General features: G+C 39.0%; 2 protein-coding genes across 2 annotated transcripts in view; one reads left to right on the forward strand and one right to left on the reverse strand.

The window, feature by feature from the left end:
- Positions 1 to 162: 162 nt before the first annotated feature.
- On the reverse strand, positions 163 to 18,150 carry CRNKL1 (crooked neck pre-mRNA splicing factor 1). The gene is made up of 14 exons (XM_045528891.1): positions 17,952 to 18,150; positions 16,150 to 16,302; positions 15,223 to 15,314; positions 14,240 to 14,398; positions 13,618 to 13,784; positions 10,928 to 11,106; positions 9,345 to 9,515; positions 7,838 to 8,029; positions 6,999 to 7,058; positions 6,174 to 6,254; positions 5,162 to 5,401; positions 3,435 to 3,536; positions 2,729 to 2,977; positions 163 to 529 (listed from the first exon to the last, which is right to left on the reverse strand). Exons 1-14 carry the CDS (start codon positions 18,000 to 18,002, stop codon positions 362 to 364), a joined length of 2,064 nt encoding a protein of 687 aa, XP_045384847.1. The 5' UTR covers positions 18,003 to 18,150; the 3' UTR covers positions 163 to 361.
- Positions 18,151 to 18,188: 38 nt separating this feature from the next.
- Positions 18,189 to 24,843, forward strand: part of CFAP61 (cilia and flagella associated protein 61) — a 253,590-nt gene continuing 246,935 nt past the window's right edge. Inside the window, exons 1-2 of the mRNA XM_045528893.1 lie at positions 18,189 to 18,320; positions 23,082 to 23,237. Coding sequence (XP_045384849.1) covers positions 23,095 to 23,237 — 143 coding nt within the window. The 5' untranslated portion in view covers positions 18,189 to 18,320; positions 23,082 to 23,094. The remainder of the gene's footprint in view (positions 18,321 to 23,081; positions 23,238 to 24,843) is intronic.

The following is a 24,843-nucleotide window of genomic DNA, read 5'->3' on the forward strand; positions in this document are numbered from 1 at the left end:
ACTACACCTGTAAAGTTACCGGGGAATGTAGCCTGAAAACCTTAGAAAACTCAAAAGTCCACAGGTTCACCTAAAATGGATGCTAAGCATGACTTTAATTACATTTCCTAATGCACGACATGGACAAACATTAGAAAAGTTTGGACTCTTCGGACAAAGAAATCCTGCAGTAGAAAATTCCTTTACTTGCATTCCCCTACCCCAGGTTAACCCAAGAGCATTTTAAAAATAATTCAAAAAGTAGCTATCAAAGATACCAATCAATTTCTTACTGGTGAAATATATAAAAACGTCCAGGAGTCACAAGAATTCCAAACTGTAATTTATAAAAATAAAAACATTTATCGATACGAAAAAAAGATCAGGATTCACTCTCATCGATGTCCTTATCTGGATCTTGCTCGGCATCCTCCTTTTCCTGTTGCTGTTTCTTCCAAAGTTTGGCCATGGCCAGCAGCTTGAGGTTAGGTTGGTTGGCAGCATCTTCTGGGAAGATGTAATCAAAGTATTCTTCCCAGCCTGCATCAGACTATAGAAATAAAACAATTAAAGCAAATATATGGCTGAAATACTCACATTTCAGTTAAAGTGCAGAGTTTTTACCAGAAACCCAGAGTTCAAATTCAGCTTATCTTCATTTTACAAAACATCAAAGTCTACCACAGAAAGAACAAGGGTTGGGTCTGAAAGATTTGGAAGTAAATAAGTATTCGGTTGGTGCAAAAGTAACTGCGACTTTAGCATTGTTGAAATTTGCCGTTTGATATTGGAATGCATTCTTAAATAAATGTGGTTATCTTATACATCATCTTAATGCACAGTTCTTTATGTTTTTTTGCTAATGACTTATTACTTGCTGTTTATTTTATAATTATTTTAGACTGTGGAAATGTTAGACAAAAAGCAAAAGCAAATTCCAGTGACTTTCTTATTTGAGTTCAAAATGGGTCATAAAGCAGCAGAGACAACTCACAACATCAACAACGCATTTGGCCCGGGAACTGCTAACGTGCAGTGCAGTGGTGGTTCAAGAAGTTTTGCAAAGGAGCCAAGAGCCTTGAAGATAAGGAGCACAGTGGCCCACTATCAGAAGTTGACAATAACCAATTGAGAGCAATCATCAAAGCCGATCCTCTTACAACTACATGAGAAGTTGCCAAAGAACTCAACATTGACCATTCTCCGGTCATCTGGCATTTGAAGCAAATTGGAAAGGTGAAAAAGCTAGATAAGTGGGTGCCCCTCATGAGCTGACTGAAAATCAAAAAAACTGTTGTTTTGAAGGGTCGTCTTCTCTCCTTGTACATAACGACAGCCGGCGACAACCAGCTCAGTGGCTGGACCAAGAAGCAGCTCCAAAGTACTTCCCAAAGCCAAACTTGCACCAAAAAAGGGTCATGGTCACTGTGTGGTGGTCTGCCGCCAGTCTGATCCACTACAGCTTTCTGAATCCCAGCAAAGCCATTACATCTGAGAAGTTTGCTCAACAAATCGATGAGATGCACCGAAAACTACAATGCCTACAGCCGGCACTGGTGAACAGAAAGGGCCCAATTCTCCATGATAACGCTCAACTGCATGTCGCACAACCAATGCTTCAAAAGTAGAACGAATTGGGCTACAAAGTTTGCCTCACCTGCCATATTCACCTGACCTCTCACCAACCAACTACCACTTCCTCAAGCATCTCAACTTTTTGCACGGAAAACACTTCCACAACCAGTAGGATGCAGAAAATGCTTCCCAAGAGTTCACTGGATCCCGAAGCATGGATTTTTACACTACAGGAATAAACAAAGTTATTTCTCGTTGGCAAAAATGTGTGGATTGTAATGGTTTGTATTTTGATTAATAAAGATGTGTTTGGGCCTAGTTATAATGATTTAAAATTCACAGTCCACAACCACAATTACTTTTGCACCAACCTAACAGATGTTGGACTGGTGTTGCTGCAATTGTAGCTCAGAGAACTGAAAACCTGGTGGAAAAAAATTCTAAAAATCTAAGCACAGTTCCTCTGTAGTCAACCAAGATATTCAGTTGTCTCCAACTTTACTGTGCAGTCTTAGTTTAAGATTTAAAACTTTTAAAGATTTTTACTTGATATTTACCCAGTAAGCAAAAGTCATACATCCATTGCTTTATTATTGCAACTCCCCACACTCACATCCTCACCACACTTCCCAAATACTGTTCTGAACAGGCCCTGCTCTAGTTCCAGCTTCCACCATCTCTTGCTTAGCTTACCAAAACAGCCTCCTGGTGGGTTTTCTTCCTCCAATCTAAGCCCCTTGAATCCACTTGTATGAGATGCCAACAATCTGGTCACGTCATTTTATTCATAAAAGCCTTCACTGATTTGCACCAAACTCCATCCTATTGCCTACAAAGTCTTCTCTAGATTGGCTCCTATCTGAAAATTGAATTCCATTTTCCTCCACACTGACTTACTGCTTAACCTGGAAATATACACTTCATGTATATTTCTTAGTTCTTAGCTTCAATACCACGATCCCTTTGCCAACCTGTTCCCATTCTTCACCCCTGGCTGGACCACCACACTCTGCCCTGTGTTTTCCATAATTAGTCAGATTGCAACCGTCTCCTACTCCAGGCTGTCTGTTCCCATTCTAAGACTACACGTGTTACTTAAAAGTAAAATTTCAAAGTCAGATGTGTTTCTACTCATGTGACATGAGATGAATAGCTCCAGGGGCTCAGTTCTTACCCCATCATCAGCCTGGACCTTCCTTCTCTTCTTGACTTTCTCTGGCATGAGTTTGTCCACTCTTTCCTTATCTGATACTGTTCCAAATTCTTCTTCAAAGCTTCGCCAAGATTCCAGCAGCATAAGTCTCTCTTCCTTTTCTTCACAGTTTCGCATGGTTTTGTTAGCTTCTTCATAAATCTGTCTGCATTTAGCCAAACTTCCTTCCTTCCCTGAAGACAACTCAAACTGAGCAAAACTGATCCACACCTTAAAAAAAAGTTATTATAGAACCAATTAACCATGTCACCCAGAAAACAATAATGTAATACTACTACTAAAACTAACTGCTAGTTAATAACATCTGAATGTAATGTGCTCATCTCTAGTGTTTCACAGAATATAACATATTGAATGTAGGCTTCAATATAATACTGAAGCAATCTGATTGTACATCCAATTAGCTGTCTGATATAGTCTTAAAATCTTGAAAAAAGTTTAACTAACTTTTTTTTTCAATCTTGTGATATCCAAGTTATTCACATGCAGTATAAAATATTGACCTGACATAAACTTAACATTCCAAAGTTCTCAGAGACTCATGAGTTCTCTTTGAAAGCAAGAAAATCATTAAAAAAAAAAACCATTTAAAATACAGAAATAAAATATCTTCTTCAGGATTGCTAATTCAAGCAAAATCAAAGATCATATATAAAGCACAGGATACCTTGACATGTTGTGTCCGTTGAAGCAATCGTCGGTAAAGATTTCGTGTTCTTTCAGTTTCTTCTTGTTCAATTTCAAAATCAATATATGATTTCCACAGCACCTAAGAAAGATAACTTAATAGGTCAGTCTTGACATTTACAAAGCAGCATGCCCCCACTGAAAGCATTGCTTAAGTATCATTCTAACCTATGTCCAGGAACATAGGACTTTTACTGAATAATTAAAGCACCGGTCCCCAAACTTTTTGGTACCAGGGACCAGTTTCATGGAAGATAATTTTACAAGGGTGGGGAGGGGGAGCTGCAGATGGTTTTGGGATGATTCAAGGCCATTACATTTATTGTGCAGTCAAACCTCTCTGCTAATGATAATCTGTATCTGAAACTATTCCCCAGCATCACCGCCTCAGCTCCTCAGATCATCAGCATTAGATTCTCATAAGGAGCACACAACCTAGATCCCTGGCATGCGCAGTTTACAGTAGGGTTCACATTCCTGTGAGAATCTAATGCCACCACTGATCTGACAGGAGGTGGAGCTTATGCAGTGATACAAGCAATGGGGAGCAGCTGTAAACACAGATGAAGCTTCACTCGCCCACTGCTCACCTCCGATGTGCAGCCCAGTTTATAACAGGCCACAGACCAACAACGGTCTGTGACCTGGGGTTTGGGGACTCCAGAATTAAAGAACATATCACATGTGGACAAGATAAATGATATTAGTATTTATAAGCTGGTCAAAACTTAGCTAGAATTCTAAATTATAGGAATAAGGGCCTCGGATTCTGACTTGGATTCTCTTTGAGACTTTTTCAAATGCTTCACTTATCAAGATGAGCTGAGAAACTTGCCAAGAGTCTTCCAGGTACTCTTTCATAATCCGGCCATATGCTACTGAACTTCTAGGGAGAAAACAGGCCCAGATGAACCAATATGTATGTTCTCACCTCCACTGTAAATTCCTTGCTATAGTTTGCGTTCAGCCTAACAAGCATTCACTGAACAGGTGCCCACTTGAAGGTGCAGCCTGTCAGGGCACAATGATGAATCAGCTGTGGCCTGGACACCTGGGAGCTGGCATTCTGGTGGAGAGCTGAGGCCCACTGATATACTCAGTGATATATGCAGTCAGTGGAGCCCAAGCCATTAAATGCAGGGACATATAGTGCATGACTAACAAAATGGCTGGGTAAGTTTTATGGCTCCTGTGAAATTTAAATTGGTTCTAGCTGTGGTTTGGCGCCACCTTGTGGCTCAAGCTTTACTACTGAAAGCAGGCCAGGACTTCCAGGACAGTGGCAGTAATTCCAGGAACATCCTGGTTTAGGTGTTGCCTCTTTTGTTTGGCCCATTCCAACCAAGTAAAACTGTGCCCAGAGAATGCAGGGCTGTGCAGTCCCACTGCATCTCCCTTGTTCTTCAGATGATATGTTCCCTTGCCTGGCCTTCTCTTCCCCATCCCCTTTAGCCTTCCTGGTTTGAGAAAGGAATTCACCCAGGGTATCATCCTGGATGTCCACTGTGCTCTGGTATCTGACCTGTCCCCCCAACCCCATCCACCTTTCTATCCTATTTAATACAAACAGAAAAATCCTAATCTGAGTAGAAGAGGCTGTAAATTAGTTAGATCATCTTTATACTCTAAAATACCCATTTAGACGGTCATCTAAAATAAGACTAGAGAAGCGTCTAAAACAAAATTATCTTCAACTTGAGTTCTCACCTCTGGCATGTCTAAGCGTGGCTGACTGATGGCTAATTCGTAGATTGCCCGAGCTCTGTCAATATCACCAAGGATTGTCTCTAATTCTGCAAATTTAATCCATGAAGTACAATTTTCAGGTCCAAATTCCAGGAACTTTTCATAAAGCTTCCGGCATCTGTCAAATTCTCGAAGCTGTAGCTCCAATTCTATGTAAACTTTAAATAACTTGTTCTTTGGACATTTGCCTATGGAAGTTCCCTGGAAAATAAAATGGCCAGACCACCGTGATACCTTAGTGGGTTCAACTTGTGCATAGTCACTGCACTGTCCTAGAGGCTGTTTTTTGCTGAAGAAGAACCTTGTGGAGTCAACATGCCAAGCCATTCTTTCCCTCTGTGGTATCACACTGTTCACACTGGTTCTTGACAAAAGCCCAAAGGAAATCCCTCAAATTCATTCAGCAAAAGGCAGTGTTCCAGAATTGTTTGGACAACTATTATGGATTCTAAAGTTTCTCAGGCTCTTCCAGGGAATATGGATGTCAGATATATAGAACTTCCTATAAATAAAAAGGTAATCAAAGAATGAAACCTGCTTTGTTGCGCACAGCCAGGGTAAGAGTAGCTTATCTGAAGGATCAATAATTGCCTTTAAATACAATATTTGATTTATTAATAAATTTTAAAACAATTATTATGAAAACAGTGCATTTAACACACCAAAAATTTGCATGGGATCAGACTACTCATTCTAGTCTGAGGAAAGACCTAGTAACAGATACCTGGAGAAGTTTCCAATGTTGAAATAGAATGTTCATTTGTTCTTATTTCATTGAGCTGAAATACCAATAATTTAGGCATTGTTACCCAGTGTTTTTTCAAAGGGCATGTGTTTTCCAACATGTTCCAGGCTATAAAGGCATACTATTTCTGTTGCTTTTTTAGTAGGAATTGTACAACTTGTCAGCACTAAGATTTTAACTTCCTTCTCATAGAACTTAATGAGGAATCTTGATCCTTTCTTTACTTACCAAAGCTCTTCTGGCAAGTGATAAATTTTTCTGTCTTATTTCAAATTGTGCATATAGTATCCACATTTTGGCAAATGTGAACTAGAAAATAAAAGCATAAAAATATCTAGCTTAAGAGACTCATTTAAATTAAATTGAATTAAAGTAAATTTAAATTAATGAAAAGCCACCGGTAATTAGATTTCCCTAAAACTTCAGAGTGAGGAGAGATGTATTTTGCTTATTTACAAGCAAAGATGACTATATTTATTTTGGAACAGTTAAAAAGAAACATACCATGATCTAGATACTTTATTGTACTTCATGACACTGTAGCCTCTACTTAGAATAGGCTTTGTTTTGTGGGCATGCTGGTAAGTGGGCAGAACATCCTACCTCTATCCTAAAAGACAACTTGGTCAACATTTCTACAGCAGGAAACATAATTTGTTTCTTTTGCTAGGAAATATGGCAGAGAGAACATGTCAACCATCTACAGAAAGACATGTTCACCATGCATGCATTCAGTGTTACCAAGACACTCCTCTATCACCCACACATGCTGTAAGCTCTCTGCATGTATGTTTTCTCCTTCCACTCAGGCTATTAACTAGCCTGATCTGAATTTCCATATTATTCATTTGTCACTCAATGCAGGTTGTCCTCTGACCTAGACTGTAAGCTGTTTTCAGAGGCAAGGAGCATATCTCATTCTTATTTGTGTTTTCCATGGTGCCTAGCACGTGGAAATAGTAAATCAACAAATATTACTGCACTGAATTATTTCACAAGTAACAGAAGAGGATTTTGACCTGTTTAGAACTGAACACTTTAGAGCAAACGTACCTTTTTGTGAGGAATTAGTTCCAAAGAGGCTTGATATACCTGTCTTGTCCTCTCAGGATCCTATATTAGGATAAGAAATTTTCACAAAATATTGAAGTCTGCTGCTAATGCTAATTTTACTAGTTACTAATTTTACTAATACTAGTAAAAATATACACCCCCAACATTGAATATGTTTTCACATGTTACTATTTTCAAATCCTGATTTCATTTATGATCAAAAGTATGAACTGCCTTTGGCATCAAACTTTGGTTTAAGAATCACCAACAATATAGCCATCAAACTCTGAGTGCTTCTTTGCATAACAGAAAGGCTTTTTTGCCTGATAGCAGAAGGAAACAAACATGTTTTATAGTCTGAGATCAACAGCAAAAAGATAATCTTCTCCTGCATGTACAATCTAGCTGTGATCCTTATTTATGAGAAAACCCAGGAAACTATACATAACTATAGTAAAGCCTGGTTCGTTGTTCCCTTTCAAGTTCTAAGTGATATCTTATTTGTGCCTCACAGTTTAAAAACCAAACCAAAGCAAACAAAAAGCTACCTCACATGTGACCACAGCAGGCATAAGGAGTTTAAAATTTTGCAGAGAGAATATGTATATTCTCTCTGTATGGCTAAGCATGGGTCTATAATAATTTAAAACTAAGTTTTTTTGTTTCAAGGATTGTAAATACCAGTTACTATATGGCTAAGCATAGGTCTATAATAATTTAAAACTAAGTTTCCTTGTTTCAAGGATTGTAAATTCCAGTTATTACCCATGATAGGTGAGCTGTGGGTACAGGGGTGAGGAAACCATTAACATCTGACACATAATTACATTTTTTTTTACCTTTGCCTCCAACTCTTCATAGAGTGCATAGTTGACCCAAAGATAAATGTAGCGCTTCCAGTGCCTCTTCTCCTGAATGGGTGGGACGTTGGCAATGGCTCTTTCATAGACTTCTCGCACCGTTTCAGCCTCTGCATCACTTTCCACCAAGCGCAAGTAATCAAACCATGCATCATAATTGTGTGGATTAGCCTAGAACGACAACCAGCTTAATAAATAAACACAAAACCAAGAGCTGCACTTTCTAAGCTATGTGAGCTGAAAAAGGCTCACTGACTTTCTATATTTTAGCAATTTTTTTTCCTAAATTTTACACGTTCTCTTGTTTTAAAAACACCATTCCTGAGAATATGTAAACGGAAAAGGAAAAAGAATACAGAGGACAGATTATTGACCAGGTGTCCCATAGCAAGGCCCCCTTCATCTACAGCTATCACTCCCAAGATACTCAACCATTAGATGCCTATTCTTACGAACACATGTTTATGTATGTAACTACTTATTATGCCTAAAATAAAATTTCAACGAAATTATATCATGACTCTCAATTGTGAAACCTGCATTTACAATTAATAGTAATTTATCTTGAACATATCCTGCTAGACTACCATCTCATTTAACGCCAGACTTAGACCTTCCCTTGGAGCTATCTTAATCTGACTAAGCAAAAGTATTTTTAAATACATAGCAGAACAGTAAAGGAAAATGCTACTGTCTTTGAATTGGAATTAAAATAGTACATTACAGATAGAGATAAGAATGGAACTCTATGTACTATACATCTTTCATTCAGGCAGTTAAGCTAAAAGGTGATGTACAAAACAGGTTTTTTGGTTTTTTTTTGAGACAGAGTCTCGCTTTGTTGCCCAGGCTAGAGTGAGTGCCGTGGCGTCAGCCTAGCTCACAGAAACCTCAGACTCCTCAGCTTAAGTGATCCTACTGCCTCAGCCTCCCGAGTAGCTGGGACTACAGGCATGCGCCACTATGCCCGTCTAATTTTTTCTATATAGATTTTTAGTTGGCCAGCTAATTTCTTTCTATTTTTAGTAGAGACGGGGTCTCGCTGTTGCTCAGGCTAGTCTCGAACTCCTGACCTCGAGCGATCCGCCCGCCTCGGCCTCCCAGAGGGCTAGGATTACAGGCGTGAGCCACCGCGCCCGGCCCAAAACAGGTTTTTGAATCAATCTCTGACTCTTTCGCCTTCCTTTGAAAAATGAGCTCAGAGTCCCCATTTCTTTTGTTCAAGTTCTACATACATAGTCAGCAATCAACAAAATGCCTTTCAGCATGTGAGTGGCAGAGCAAATCTACCTGTTGTTTGTTTGCCTTTTCTACTGGCCACACTGATTCCAACTTGTCTGAAATAGCTGTGAATTTACCATAGACACATCATCACAAGAGTAATCACTGGCAGCCCTAACTTGCTATTATTCATTTCATAGGAGCCAGTGTTGATTAGCACATCTTAGTTACACCTGCACAGTTCGCCGTCTACACCAGCACTCACCTTCACTTCTTCTTCATACTGGAATCTCCGTTTGCTCACGATGATATCTTCAATACCCCGCCTATCACCAAACTTCTTCTCAAAGATGGTATAATTTTTAAAGAGTTCTTGGGCCTCCTGTTTTGAAATTCTATCCAGGGCATACTTGTAAATCACTCGTACCCTTTCAAACTAAAAGCAGACAGGATGATTACTTTCCAGAACACAGTATTCTCATGCTACTCACAACTTGAAGAGTAACTGTGACACAAAACATTACTTATATGATAGATTTTGAGGACTTATAATGTCCAAAATAAGACTTTTTTTCTCCTTTTTGTTGAAGGTATTTCTGTCAGGAGGGATACTCTTGTTTGAGCTCCACATTTAATATTGTCTACCTAACGTTGTCAGTTGGGTATCTACTGCCCCTCTCAAGCTAAGCAGGTCCAAAACTGAACTTCTATTTTCTCCCCACCAAACCTGAGTCTTTCTGTTTCCCAATCTTAGTAGGCAACACTGCCAGTTACATACTTGCATAGGCTAAAAACCCCAGGAGTCCTCCTTGACTCCTCTCCTTTTCTCATTCCATGTTCACTCCTACAACAAGCCCTGCCATGCCTACCTCTTCCACACAGGCCTTCACTTCTCCTCAGGACCCCTGTCATTAAGCTCCACTTCTTACCAGAACCATTTCAAAACTCTCTCCACTGGTCTCCCCAGTTCCACTTTTGCCACCCTCCCCGCATACATTCTCCATGAATTAGCCAGAGGTTCTCTTTGAAATGTAAATCATATCCAATCACTCTTCTGCTTAAAACCCTTTGATGCTTTCCCTTGGTCTTAGAACAGAAGCTGAACTTCCCAGCATGACCTGCGTAAGCCCTCTTACAAGATGTGTACCCTTATCTGAAATGCTCGGGACCAGAATGCTTCAGATTTCTGATTTTTTTAGATTTTGAAATATTTATATTATACTTACTGGTTCAGCACCACTAATCTGAAAATCTGCAATCTGAAATGTACTAATGAGCATTTCCTTTGAGTGTCATGTTGGTGCTCAGAAAGTTTTGGATTTTGGAGCACTATGGACTTCATATTTTCAGATTAGAAAAGATCAACCAATATTTGGATGGACCTCAGCCTACCTCTTTCAATTCTGTATTACTAAAACTATTCTAAGGAATTATTTTCCATATATACTAGGAAAGAAAAGAACTGGTTTATTTGTGGGGCAATCTCTGTTTTCCTTTCAAATTCTATTCTCCGTTCTGAGGGCTTCTGGCTTTTTGTTTCCCAAGTGTATTACCTGTAAGGCCCTTTAATCAGGATGCCAAATGACTAACTCTCAGTATACAAACATTGATTTAAAGGCCTGATTCTCAAAGAACGACAAAATTAAGGCAGTTGTAATCTACAGTCACTCAGCTCCCAATCTTTAGCTTTTCTACCAATTGTATGCTGTTTTCTGTAAGAAACTGCATTTCTGTATTTTGAAAACATCTTCTCCAAGGATAAGAAGAAAAAATGGAAATGAACTCCTTGTGCACAAGATAATCTTTTCTAAGTTATTTTACAATGTAATTGAGTTCTAGTATACTTACTTCTTTCTGATTTTCTTCAAATTTGGCAAAGGCAACATAAAGGTGTTCGTCCATATGTTCATCTCCAAAGAATTCGACAGCCCTCTCATATACTTTCCGTGCATGAGCAAAATAAGCATGTTTTTCTTCGAAGCGTGCATACTTGATCCAGTTCTTAACATCAGGGTGTACGAGGACAAGTGCAGGGGAATTAAGGAAATGCTAGGTACAATAGCACAACTTAAAAAAAATAATAAACACCATAACCATACCAAACCCCCAAAACCCCAACGATTCAAAATACAACAGCAGGGTAGATACAACTTACAAAGGTGTGGAACTACTGTGGCCTCTGTGAGGGCACAGCTCTGTCTGTTTCACCTCTATCTTCCTCCAGGGCTTAATCAAGATTTTAATAAGGGGTACAGAGATGAGTTTGGAGTCAAAGAAATTTCTTGACCCTGGTTACTAGCCATGTGATCTTGGATAAGTCACTGAACTTGTCTAAGTCTCAGTTGTTTCTGGCCAAAAGAATGTGGTCAATAAATGGTACCTATTATATTATGTACTCAATTACATTAATGCTTGAACTAATGATTAAGGAAAAAACAACATGCCATAAGAAGAAAACTGCTAACTAGAGCCAAAACAGAAAGTTTTGAATTGCCATTCTATCTCTTAACAGGATGTATCTATTTTTAATCTATCTTCCTTGAAAAAAATCATTAATTTCCAAAGTAGTAACACATTCAAATATGGCAAAGACATTAAGAGCATTGGTTCTGAAGCTGCTCTACTAGGTTCACATCCCACCTCCATCACTCCCTGTGAGACCCCAGTCAATCTACTTAAATCTCTCATGCCTCAGTTTCCTCATCTGTAGAATGGAGTAGTTCTTACCAATCGCAGGATTGTAAGGAGGATTAAATGACAATATTTGTAAAGTGCTTAGAACAATGCCTGGTACATAGCAAGTGCTATGAAAGCTACTGTTAAACTAATAATATTAAAACAAGTAGAGGTAATTAAGATCTTAGCATAATAAAGTTGATTCTCATTGTCTGCAGTAGCTATGTTCTATAAAGCCACTATAAAGTTCACTATAAAGTGAACACTTAATTATTGAATACGGAACCATTGTTCCTACAGGAAATGTGTACATACACGTATCTCACATTGATTATAATCTTAAGTCCTAAAAACAACCCATCCTGGCAGATTCTATTTTCTTTATTTTACAAGAGAAAAAGTGGTTCAAAAGCGTTAAGTGGACAAGCTGAGGCCACCCCACAAACAGGTGGCAGAGTGAGGATTCAAACTCCACCCAACTGGCCCCAGAGCTGGAGCTGCTTGCACTAACTGGCACTGGCTCCCCCATCTCTACCATCTAAGCATGGCTACCTGAGGCCAAGACAAGGAGGACCTCCAAATTCATGGGTTCTGCATCCATGAGAACATGCACACTGGGCAACTCAAATTTTTCACTGCTCTGCGCATGTCCACAAAGACTGTGAAAGTGCTGTATAATAATTAGTTTGGGGAGTTACAAATAAATTTCAGGAAGTATGTTAACTTCCAAACATGGAATCTGTGAATGATGAGGACTCAACTGTACTTCAATTTCTGAAAGTGCTTTCCCATGCATCATCTAATCTTCACAATCAGACCAATAGAGGTATGTTTATTCTTATTTTTAAAAAGATGACACCAATGCTCAAAGGAGTTAAATGACTCACCACACAGCTAGTAAACAGTAAACCTTTCAAGTCCAGTAATGGTACTAATAACCAACGTAAATCTTAGAAAAACAGAACTGACTAGAGCAGGCAGGACCTTAGTACTGTCAGCCTTCCATATCCATGGGTTCCACATCTGTGTATCAACCAACCACAGATGGAAAATATTTGGAAAAAAACCCTGCATCTGTACTGAACATGTACATAATTTGTATCATTATTCCCTAAACAACACGATTAACAACTATTTATATAACATTTACATTACATTAGGGTTTTGGGTTTTTTCCTGGTGACAAGGTCTTATTCACCCAGGCCATAGTGAAGTGGCACGATCACAGCTCACTGTAACCTTGAACTCCTGGCTCAAACCATCCTCCCATCTCAGGGTCCCGTTCCAAGTAGCTAGGACTATTGCTGTGTGCCACCACACCCAGTTAATCTTTAAAAATTTTTTTTTGAGCTATGTTGCCTAATTGGTCTTGAACTCCTGGGCTCAAGTGATCCTCCCACCTTAGCCTCCCCAAAAAAGTACTGGGATTACAGGCAGGAGCCACCATGCCCAGCCCCTGTATTGTATATTATAAGTAAAGTAATCTAGAGATGATTTAAAGTATATGCAAAGATGTGCAAAGGTTATATGCAAATAAATAGCATTTCATATCAAGGACTCGGATTTTGGTATTCACCCAAGGTCCAGGAACCAATCCCCCATGGGTATCACTTCACAGCATTGGTGCTAAACTACAATTAAACCTAAAGTCTCACTAGAAAAGACTCAAACAATTACCCAGACCACAAACTTTCAATTTGACCAATATACACCCCTAGAAAATATATGAGGCTGATGACACCTGCATTCCTGACTTCTAGCCTGACATTTATGACTACACATCCTGACCATGACGATATCTCTACAGGAGGAGCAGCACCCAGCACAATAATGGCACCACTCAGATCTTGTCCAAAGGATATATCGTTCATAAATGGTGCGAGCCCGATCCACCTCTTTGTATCTTAGCTCAAAGTTGATGTAGGAGTGCCAGGCTTGTTCCTCAGGCTGCCATTCCATCCAGCGCTCAAACACCTGCCGGGCACCAGCAATGTTTCCCAACATCTCCTCCATATACGTGTACTTGTACCTTTAACAAAATCATCCAAAAATATCTGTTGTGGTCACAATGACTTAGGGAAAACATGATCTTTGGCAATTTCTAGTCTTCCATTGTTAAATGGGAAGATTATTTAAGGTTTTATCTTTCTCAAAGGCTAAATCAAACATGATTTCTCACTGCAATATAAATCTAAAAAAGGATGTACCATTGGAAAAAAGTCTTTTTTTCCTTAAAAACTGCCTAGTTTGACAAGTTTTTTATGCATAAAAAACTGCAAAGTTTTAGTTTTGGTTACATATCTATTAAACATTGTAATTAGGACTTAATAGATTATGGGACATTAAAAGGCACTAAGAACATGTTTAAAGAAAAAGTAGGATATAAAATTATATACGATTATAACCACATAAATAACATATATACACAAATATGTGGAATTTTTCTAGTTTACAAAAGGCTATTTTGTTGAATCAGAAACTTACCAGAACTGGTTGACCCGAGGCAGAGTTGTTATGGCCCGGTCCCAGATATTTCGGGCATGGTTGACCTGACGATTCTTCATTTCCATTTCTGCATATTTCAGCCACAGCGTAATATTTCGATAGTCTACATCTAAAGCACGCTCGTATATGGATCGAGCCCTTAAGAAGCAAGATTTGGAGGGTATCAAAAGTAGTACATACAACACAGGTAGCAGTTATTTCAAACTATCTGCAATGCCCTGCTACTTTATTGGGTGTTTACCATGAGCCAGGTCTGAGCTTAAAATAAAGAAAAGATACGATGTTCTCAAGTACCTTACAAAGTCTTATAGAAACACAGACTTGCGTGTAATTATAATGCAATGTGATACATGTTATAGTCAAGATCTGCACAGGTAGCAGAGAGGAAGAAATGAAGATGTCTGATGGAAAAGGCTAAGTAATAGGTAACTCCAGAATTGAGAACTTGAGGGAAGTTCCAGTTTACAAGGATGGTAAAGGTTGGTGGGGAGAGGTGCTCATTCCAGGCAGAGAACAGCCAAGCATCATGGCAAGGAGACACAACATGTTCACAGAGTGGCAAGTCAGGGGAGGAGGGATGGAGGAGAATGCAGAAAAGCTGGACAACAGGAATGGGCAGGCCACGATTTTTACCTTGGAGGCCACTGGTTTTTGGCCTAACACTTTTATTTCTTTAAAACCTCAATACATAGAAAGCAGATGAAACTGTGCCTCTCTAGCTATAGTGTGTATGCTGGTGGAAAGACCCATCTGTAGCGCCTCCTCCTGCCACTCCCCCCATGACTATTCTACCACAGTGCCCCTGAGGCCCCTCAAAGGAACACTAGGGTTCCATGGAACAAAAGTTGAAAATTACTACCAGAGGCATACTCTTTTACTTGTGCTTTAACTTTTTATGTATTTTTTGTATCTATTAACTTAAGAGATTTTTATATACAAAATTACATTCTCAGCAATTTTACCTTTGAATCTCCTTTAGACTTTCTTCCCATTGTGCGTATTTTATCCAGTTACTAATCACGGTCCTGTTTTTTCTTATGTTATCTTCAAAAGTCTGGAAGAAGGCAAAAGGGGTCAAATTAAAGAGAAACTGACCGAAAATGACACCATCCTTTGCCTAGTAAAAGTGTTGTACTAAAAAGGTTACTCATTTTGTTCTTAATGTAAGAGAAATTACATCCTGGAATCCTTGAGGACTAAGAAACCCACTGCAGAAGGTTATAATCACAGGGGTTTCTTTAAAGTCTTACAAGTAAATAAGGAGTAAACTTTAGATGCAAAGAATTATAGAATTGTTGATATTTTCTCCTATGACAACTGATACATTATTATACTCTATATTTATTCCTAAACAAAAAAAAACATTTTTAAATATTACCTTTAAGTCCTTTGGGTAATTCTCAGAATTTCATACATAACTTATTGAGAAAAACAAATGAGGAGATAAAACGGGTTGTGATTTAAAATAATCCCATATTCTAGAGCGAGGCAGTCAAATCAGATCCCAAAGTCTCATAGTTCTTTCCCAGATCTCAACTCCTAGCACAGAAGGCAGCACGGACAGAAGCACATAATGCAGCCTTGCTAAGTACGCCCCTCTGCCAGGTGTCAGTTGTTCTACCTGTTACACTTCCACCCATATTTGATTTAGCACCAAAAATAATGTCACTGGTGGATTCATTTTATTTATACTTTAAACAGACAACTCATGGCATACTTTATATAGGTCAGCAAAATGAAGGTATCTGGTAACCAGATGTAAATTATTCACGTGGCTAGAAACACCAACCTTGTCTTACCTTATAGACTCTTATTCATGAGAACTTTTCAAACTCTGACCTATAAAATTCTTAATAATTAATAGACCAAAAGGTATCACACTGACTGACCTTCCTTTTCCTTAGTTTGTAATCATTTAATTCTTCTTCATCTGTGATCTTCTGCTGAGGTGGAGGTGGAAGAAGCTCAAGTTCTCTTTCCTTAGCTTCTCTTAAGAGTTGTTCAGCAGTTATCTGTACTTCAGCTGGGGCTTTGTTTTTCACCTTTTAAGAAGGAAGACATTTCCATTTTTGGTATATGCTCTTCACACAAGGTTTAATAAACAAACATACATTTTTTAGAATGTGAACTTCATAACAATTAACACAAGACGCCCTCTTTGTATGACATGTTCCCATTTCTCCGTGAGAGAGTAGAAAAAAAATATTATATTTTCTGTCTTACACATGGTATCTATTACAAAGCCATAGGTAAAAGTCTGAAGAGGAAAAAGTGGCAAAAATAATTCCAAATTTTTCCTTTTAGATGAGTATAATGATAAACTTTGAGGCTGTCTAGGTAAAATTCTCACTAGAGGTTTTGCTTTATCAAGATGTGCGCCACATTTTCTCTAGCATTACTATCTCTATTTACAGAATTTTTCAACTGTTTTAATGCCCCTGGTGGTTGATTGGGTTTGGTTTCTCATAGTACTTCAAATGAAAGACAATATTCAATAAGTTCCAATCATTAGACTACAAGCTTCTTGACATCTTAGATCCGCACTGTCCGACACAGTAACTACAAGTCACATGTGGTGAGTCCAAATTGACATGACTGTAAGGGTAAAATACACAGTGATTTTGAAGACAGAGTATGAAAAAAAGAAAAAACTACCTCATTAAAATTTTCTATATTGCTTACATGTTGAAATGATATTTTGGATACATTGGGTTAAATATAATATATTATTAAAATGTCACCTGTTTTTTGTTTTATTTTTATTTTTTAATACAGCTATGAGAAAATTGAAATTACATATGTGGTTCATTTCATATTTCTGTTGGACCAGTGATGCCCAATAAGTTTATGGAATTGAATTATAAGAAATGTTCTTTAATGCCACACATGGAGTAGTGACGATCCGCTGATAGCTCATGTTTAATAAGAACTTAAGTGCCAGACACTGTGCTACCTATTTTATATGCATCACCTCTGGGAGTTACCCAAACAGATATGTACAGGTCAAGCTCAAGAGAGCCATCTGGGCTGGAAAAACAGACTGGAGGAAAGGTATCTGTAAAGGCTCAGGACAAAGCCTGACACATACTAAGCACTTGGTAAGTATCAGGCATCACTGGAAATATCAGATAATAAAACTATTGTTTAATTAAATCATGCCACCGCACAACTCCTGTCATCTACTCTCATTCCCTCCCCTATCAGCCAGCCCTCAAGTTTCAGCTTAAATGTCACTTCCTCAGCAAAGTTAACTCTGAAGACCCTCTCACACAACCCCCCTTATTCTCGCCCACAGCATCTTCTTCTTCGCCTCGGAAACACCTAGCAAGTCTATCATTTTACACTTGGTCCCATTTTGAGTCCTGCTCGTTGCCCGCATTAGAACGTAGTTCCCAAGCGCCTAGCGCAGTGCCAGGCTCAGTAAATCTTTGCTGAAAACGACCCCACTCTTCCCCCAGCAAAATCACTTCCCCAGAATGATCGCGACGCCAACGGGGGTCGTGCTCCGGGATGACAAAAGCCCGCGCCCCACCCCCGGACGATCCGTCCTCTCCTTCTCCCACTCGGCCCCGCACGGAGTGAGCCTTCTCCCCGGACGACACTCTCTCCTGCCCCGGGTACCACGGGGGCTGCGGCTGGGCAAAGCCCCTCTCCCAGGCCACCTCCCGCAAGGCCCCTCGCTATCGCCTACCTTGGCCACTTTGGGAATCCGCTGTTTCCCGGCCGCAGTGGAGGCCGCCATGTCTGCAGCAGCGGACCTTGGGAGACCCGCCGCCCACCCTGACCCCCCGAAACCGGCTATGTAGCTTCTCCAACACCACAAAGCTTTCCGACAAGAAGGACCCGGAACCGGAAGCGGAACTAGCTAGACTGGCCTTTGACCTCCCGCACGCGACGCAATGGAGGCAGCGTCGTTTCCGAGGTAACCAGGCTGCGCGTCGTCCTCAGAGCCACGGTCACCGAGCGGCGGTCGGCGGGCGTTGCGGGTGAGGTGGGCAGCGCTGGCCTGCCCCGTAGCGACGCAGGGACTGGGTCCAGGGCGTCAAGGGCGCGTCCCCAGGTCAGTCTTCGCGACTGGGGTGACGGTGCGAGGAGGGGTGGATCTGTCAAGCCGTGGCGCTTTGCAAGGGGACTTGGAACCGAGCTCCGATCTGGATGCCAAAGGGCGGAGGACGAGAGGCGGGCGACGAAACTCGCCTTCCCGGTGGCTGCGCGGCGCCGCGTTGCATTCTAGGCCTTGTAGTCTCTGCCCCACGTCCCCCTTCGTTTCTGGTTTCTGGACAGCTGTGCCCAGATAATTAACTCTAAGGCTTGGAATTAAAAATAACGGAAGGTATTTTGAAGCCATATATTAGGAAAAAAATGAAAATAAATCAGAGTAACTAGCAAACAACCCAGTCTTGTAATAAGAAACGGATGTTTATGGGGATGGGGGGAGGGGATGGGTGCATACCTACGTGATGAGTGCGATGTGCACCGTCTGGGCAATGGACACGCTTGAAGCTCAGACTCGGGGGAATGGGGGGGCATGGACAATATATATAACCTGAAATTTTGTACCCCCATAATAAGCTGAAATAAAAAAAAAACATGAATGTTTAAATTCTCGTTGAGTGTGCCTTAATTACTGTACTTAATTTCTCTTAGCCTCAGTGTCCTCAAATATAAAACGAGGATATTCATATCTATATCACTAGGATTAAAGAGAAAAACATATGTAAAATGCTCAGTGAGTGTTAACTGGTATAATAATTGACCTGCCTTCAAAAACAGAAAAATTAATAAAACAAATGATAAAAAGAATTGTTTTTAAAAATAGATTTAATTTTTTTAATAGAAGTTTTAGGTTCACAGCAGATTTGAGCCAAGGGTGCAAATTTCCCAAGTACCTCCTTGCCTTCCGCTCTCTGTTCCCCCGTTATCAACATCCCCCACCAGAGTGGTACACTTTTTATAATCGATAAACCTCCTTTGACACGTCATTATAACCCAAAGTTCATAGTTTACATTAAGGTTGGTTCTTGTTGTCCTATGGATTTGGACAAATGTATAATGACATGTATCCACCAATATAGTATCATGAGATACTATACAAAACAGAGTAGTTTCACTGCCCAGAAAATCCTGTGTGCTCCTGCCTAGTGCTCCTACCTACTGATCACTCTATCCCGGAAACCCCTAGCAACTACTGATCTTTTTACTGTTTCCATAGTTTTGCCTTTTTTAGAAGGTCATATGGTTGGAGTTATATAATATGTGCCCTTTCCAGATTGGTTTCTTTCACATAGTAATATGCATTTAAATTTACCCCATGTTTTTTCATGCTTGCTAGCTCATTAGCTAAGACAATTTTCACAGCTGTAAGTCTCTTGGTGTTTGGAAAATATATATTCATATGTTTATGTATATAGTAATATCACATCTACCTATGCAGATACTGCTTTCAAAGAAGCTTATGAAGATTTCTAAAACTGCAGTCAATTATAACCAATATCAAAATATTTGCCATGACTCTGTATCACCCATATTATTTAAATATTAAGTTATCTCATTTTTCAAAATTTAAATAAATTGAGAAGATTTTATATCACTATCATAAAGAGGAGCCACCTAACAAAATAAACAAATATCTATTAAAATAAAAAGATGTTTCCCATAAGTGATTTTCCTTAAATTTGTGGCTATAAATAGTGGCTTTAACAAATGAATAATAGATTTAATCATCTCTAGTCTCTGCTCAAAGATACAAACACCTTAGAATACTTTATTTCTGATTGTCATCTTTTTATCTCACGTGTTTTTATTGTCTGTTAATTCAGTTCAGCTTTTATTTTTTAAAGAAAAATTTTTCATCATCTTTTTCTTTTGGCCATCAGTGCTTATTTAGATATACCTGCATGTTTACCTTCTTATCCCCAAGCATTTCATCTTGTATGCTATTCCTTTTTTATGTTAATTTTATTCTTCCTGAAATACACTTTTTCCTAGTTCTTTCAGCCAGACTGTTTGAATTATATTTTCTTTCAGTCTTTGTATGAAATTGTCTTTATTTCACCTTCATTTTTTAATGATGGTTTAACTAGGTATAGAAGTCTAGGTTAATGGCTCTTTTCCCTTTGTAGTTCAAAAATACTATTCTAATAGTGTAAAAACCATAGCCCGTAGGCCAAATTCAACCCTTCACCTATTTTTGTATGGCCTGTGAGCTAAGAATTTTTTTTTTTTGCATTTTAAACATTTGCAAAAAATCAAAAGAATATTACATGACACATGAAAATTATATTTTTAAAAAGTCAAATTTCATTGTCCCTATGTAAAATTTTGTTGGAATACAGTCATGCTCATTTGTGTTCATATTGTCTCGGGCTGTTATTGTGCTATAATAGGAGAGTTGGGTAGTTGTGAAGAGAACATATGGCTTATAAAACCTAATATGTTATCTGGCCCTTTACAGAAGAAATTTGCTAACCCCTGTACTACTGGCTTCTGTTGTTGCTGATAAGAAATATTCTGTCAGTCTAATTATCCTTTCATAAGCAGTCCGTCTTTTACGTGGTTGCTTTAACGTTTTCTCCTTGTCTTTTGGGTTTTGTAGTTTCACTACTATATATTTAGGAGTTATTTTTATTTTTCTGCTCAGAACTGAGGATTCATGTATTTCATCAATTCTAAAAATCATCAGTCATTATATTCAAACGTTTCATTTATTCTTTTGGAATTCCTGTAAGACATAGATTTTTTTCACTCTGTCTTACATGTGTCTTAACTGCATTCTGTGTTTTCTTTCTAATTCTATGTGTGCTTCTTTCTAAACAATTTGTTCGTAACTGTTGTCCAGTTTATTGATTCTCTTCAATCTTGTCTGCCTTTAACCCATCTGATTAGTTTAAATTTTAGTAACCATATTTTCCATTTTTATAGTTTCTGTTCTTTTTTAATAGTTACCTGTTCTCATGACTTTTGTTTCTCTTTCTATATTTATAATAATTATAAACATACTTAGTTTATAGTCTCTTTCAGAGTCTATCATTTAAAGTTCTTAGTGACTCCACAGATAGTGTAGATTAGAATGCCATACCCACTTTAGTCTAGAATTTGGTCTTCCTGTAAGTAAGTATTTTTGTTTTGTTTTCTACTTAGAACTTTGAGTAGAGAAAGCTTCCTTGTCATTTTCTTGGACTGGTGGGTTTTATTTTTCTAGTCCCCACATTCACTCATACATTGAGGGGCCCATCCCTCCTAAGTCCCAGTTGGATGCATGGTTTTAGTTTCAGTTCCATTGGAATGAGGTCCATGATATCCCTGTTGAATGTTAAAACTCTGGCCCCAAGAACCTGTATCAGATCTGATCACTTCTGAGCCGCTGCTCACAATATCATTGCCACCTTGGTGGAGAATTTCCCTTGCTTGCTTTCTTCCTTCTTTTCTTGTTCCCCACCCCCCAAGTTCAGCTCTTTAATTATATTTTCTTTTTTTATTCAGAGTCTTATATACTTGTAGCATTAGTTTATATCATACTTCACAAACAAGACATCTCATTCCAATTCTGCTCTTAAGTTAAAACCAAAACCAGGAATGACAATATTTATGACTAGCTTTGACATGAGTCTAGACATTATTAATTTCCGTGTTTTATTTTTTTCCCTGTTTTGAGCTTACTGGTTAATATATAATAAAATGGTTTTCCCTAGCCAGGCACAGTGGCTTGTGCCTGTAATCCCAGCTAGCTGGGAAGCTTGAGGCAGAAGGTTCACTTGAGGCTAAGAGTTTGAGACCAGCCTGGGCAACATAGCAAGATCTTGTCTCTGAAAATAAAATAAAATTTAAAAACTTAGCCAGGTATGGTGGTGTGTACCTGTAGTCCCAGCTATTCAGGAGCCTGACATGGGAGAATCCCTTGAGCCCAGGAGTTTGAGGCTGCAGTGAGTTATGATCTCACAACTGTACTCCAGCCTGGGCACCAGAGCAAGACCCTGTCTCTTAAAAAAATAAATAAAAATAAAATAAATTGGTTTTCCCTGGGAAGGAAGGCAGGCAGGGAAGGATAGAGAGAAAGAGAAGGCAAGAGACAGACAGACATTGGTGCATTGAGAGAGAATGAAATCATTTGTGAACTACTATTTCTGTAAGTAGCATTTCTCAGAGTATCTTTCTGGAACATTAGACTCTCCACTGTTGCTGTCGTTAGAGATTCTGTTCAGAAAAGGTGTGGGAAAGGTTGAGTTTCACAAAGAAAACAGGTTACTTGGTTATGGAACTTCTCAAAGACTTTAATGAATATGGTCACCCATCAGGAAGGCTATTGCAAGCACTTCTTCCATTTATTTGACCACAGAACATTCTTGGTCTCAAAATATCTCTTAAGACTAGTGTCTTTCAGGGTTCCAGTTTGGGGAATTCTATTTGGAACACAGGCAGCAGCTGCCAGTATTTCCCCTGTAACTCTTGACCACATGCTATGGTGGCCAATTAAATGTTATATAAAAGGACACTGAATCCATAAATAATTCCTTTCAGTATTTTTCAATCCTATTGTTAGAATATTTTTAAGTGGCTTTGTTGGAAACAAAGAATACAGTTGCAGAAGTTTCCAAACAGGCCAATTCTCAGAAACTTTATTCTCTTGTGGAGAAACATGTCAGCTGCTTTGCAGTGACAGTCGTCACAGACTACACCCAGGGGAAAATGTGTCTCACCAGTACTCCCATACCACATTCACTCTGACCATATGGAAATTGAATTAATGTTCAATTTTGTGTGTACTGTAACCAAGGTGATTTGCCATATCATATTAATAGTGGACTATTTTCCCTCTTTTTAGGACAGAATAAAAAATGTCAATACTGACTTCTCCAAGAGGAAAGGTAGAAGTTGTTCATTGCCGAAGAACAGAATTGCAGGATATTTATTATATCAAACACCTCATTAGAAAATTTACCCAGAAGCTATTTGGGAGGCTTAATATCATCTATCTTCTGTAAGTACATAGCTAAGTAAGCTCAAGAAATGTTTATCAGTTTTATCACACACCAGGAAGGGATCCCACTTCTTTGTCTTTATGGTGCTTATGATGAGGAAGTGGGCAGCTCACTGCTCAGTGAAGAAACATGTAGCAAGAAATCTCTGGGAACAACCAATCTGTGTCCTTTAACAACATGCATATTGAAAAGGTTTCTCATGGGCTTTGGATTCAAGCAAACTTGGGCTCAAATCTCAATGGCTGGCAGTTCATTTCTCCATCAGCCAGGAAGGGACGTGTTGAGGTTGGCATAACCATCAAGGACAGTAACTACCATGGCTTCTAGTGCTTTGACGAAACCTCAGATGGGTGGCCTCCTGGCCAGGCATCTGCAGTTTGATATTGTCGGAGCATTCATTGTATCCCTGGGGATTGCAGCTTTGTGTAAGTTTTACTATGGCTGCACCAAGAAAGAAGGCATGTGCAGATTTCTACAGAAACTATGATTCTATGAAAGATTTTGAGGAGATGAGGAAGACTGGCATCTTTCAGAGTGCAAAGTGATTTTGGAATATAAAAGGATTTCTTTGGATTGATTTGCATAGAAGTTTGTCACTGACCTGTGTTCCTGAGCTGTGAATGTGTGGGCTGAGGAATAGTTTCTCTTGATAAATAAACAATTAACAAATAAAAAAAACAAATCTCAACTGGCACACTCACTAGTGGATTCACTTGAGGCAAGTTAATGGTATTAGCTATCAGATTTTCAGAATTTATGTCAGACTCTGTCCTTTGCCAACATTATCTCAGTTAATCATTCTGACACTTCTCTGAAGTAGCTACTACTATGCCCATTCCACAGATGAAAAGGGGAGGCCGGCTCAAGGCCAAGCAGTGAGTAGCAAAGTGTGGATTTGCTCTTAACCACTGCTCTTAAAATGGTCTTCTAAACTTTAAAGTATGCATAAATTTTTTCTTAAAAGATCTCTTTTCCTCCCTGTTTTGTTTGTTTATAGACCTTCTGTAGACATCAGAATACAAATATCTTTTAATCTGTCCTCTTTTTTTTTTTTTTTTTGAGATGGAGTCTCACTCTGTCACTCAAGCTGGAGTGCAGTGGGATGATCATAGCTCACTACAGCCTTGAACTCCTGGGCTCAAGCAATCCTTCTGCCTCGGCCTCTGGCATAGCTGGGAGTACAGGTGCATGCCACCATGCCCAGCTAATTTTTTTCAGTTTTTTAGAGATGAGGTCTCACCATGTTGTCCATACTGTTCTCAAACTCCTGGCCTTGAGCAAACCTCTGCTTTAACCTCCCAAGTTGCTGGGATTACAGGCATGAGCCACTGCACCTGGCTTGTTCCTCATTATTTTTATTGAAAATATGAGATAGCCCAGTATTTTGAATTTCATAAAGCTTCATATCAAATACAATTGAAATATTTAAACTAAGGCCAGCCTAAGACGTTACAGTTTATAGCTTCTGCTTACCACACTGATGAATGTAATATAAGTGGGCACAATTTTACTGGAAGGCAGTAGGGAATTATGTTTAAAATGCTTTAAAAATATGTATATCAGTGAAATTATTTCATTTTTTGGCATTATGGTGGACTAAATACC

Source organism: Lemur catta, chromosome 17 (assembly GCF_020740605.2).
Source record: "Lemur catta isolate mLemCat1 chromosome 17, mLemCat1.pri, whole genome shotgun sequence".
Lineage (NCBI taxonomy): Eukaryota > Metazoa > Chordata > Mammalia > Primates > Lemuridae > Lemur > Lemur catta.

Coding starts and splice junctions, on each gene's coding strand:
- CRNKL1 (XM_045528891.1), bottom strand. CDS start 18,002: ATGGCGGCCTCCACTGCGGCCGGGAAACAGCGGATTCCCAAAGTGGCC. Junction 13,785..14,239: donor CCTCGGGTCAACCAGTTCTG/GTAAGTTTCTGA, acceptor ATTTTGTTAAAG/GTACAAGTACACGTATATGG. Junction 5,402..6,173: donor CACTTGCCAGAAGAGCTTTG/GTAAGTAAAGAA, acceptor TTTATTTTCCAG/GGAACTTCCATAGGCAAATG.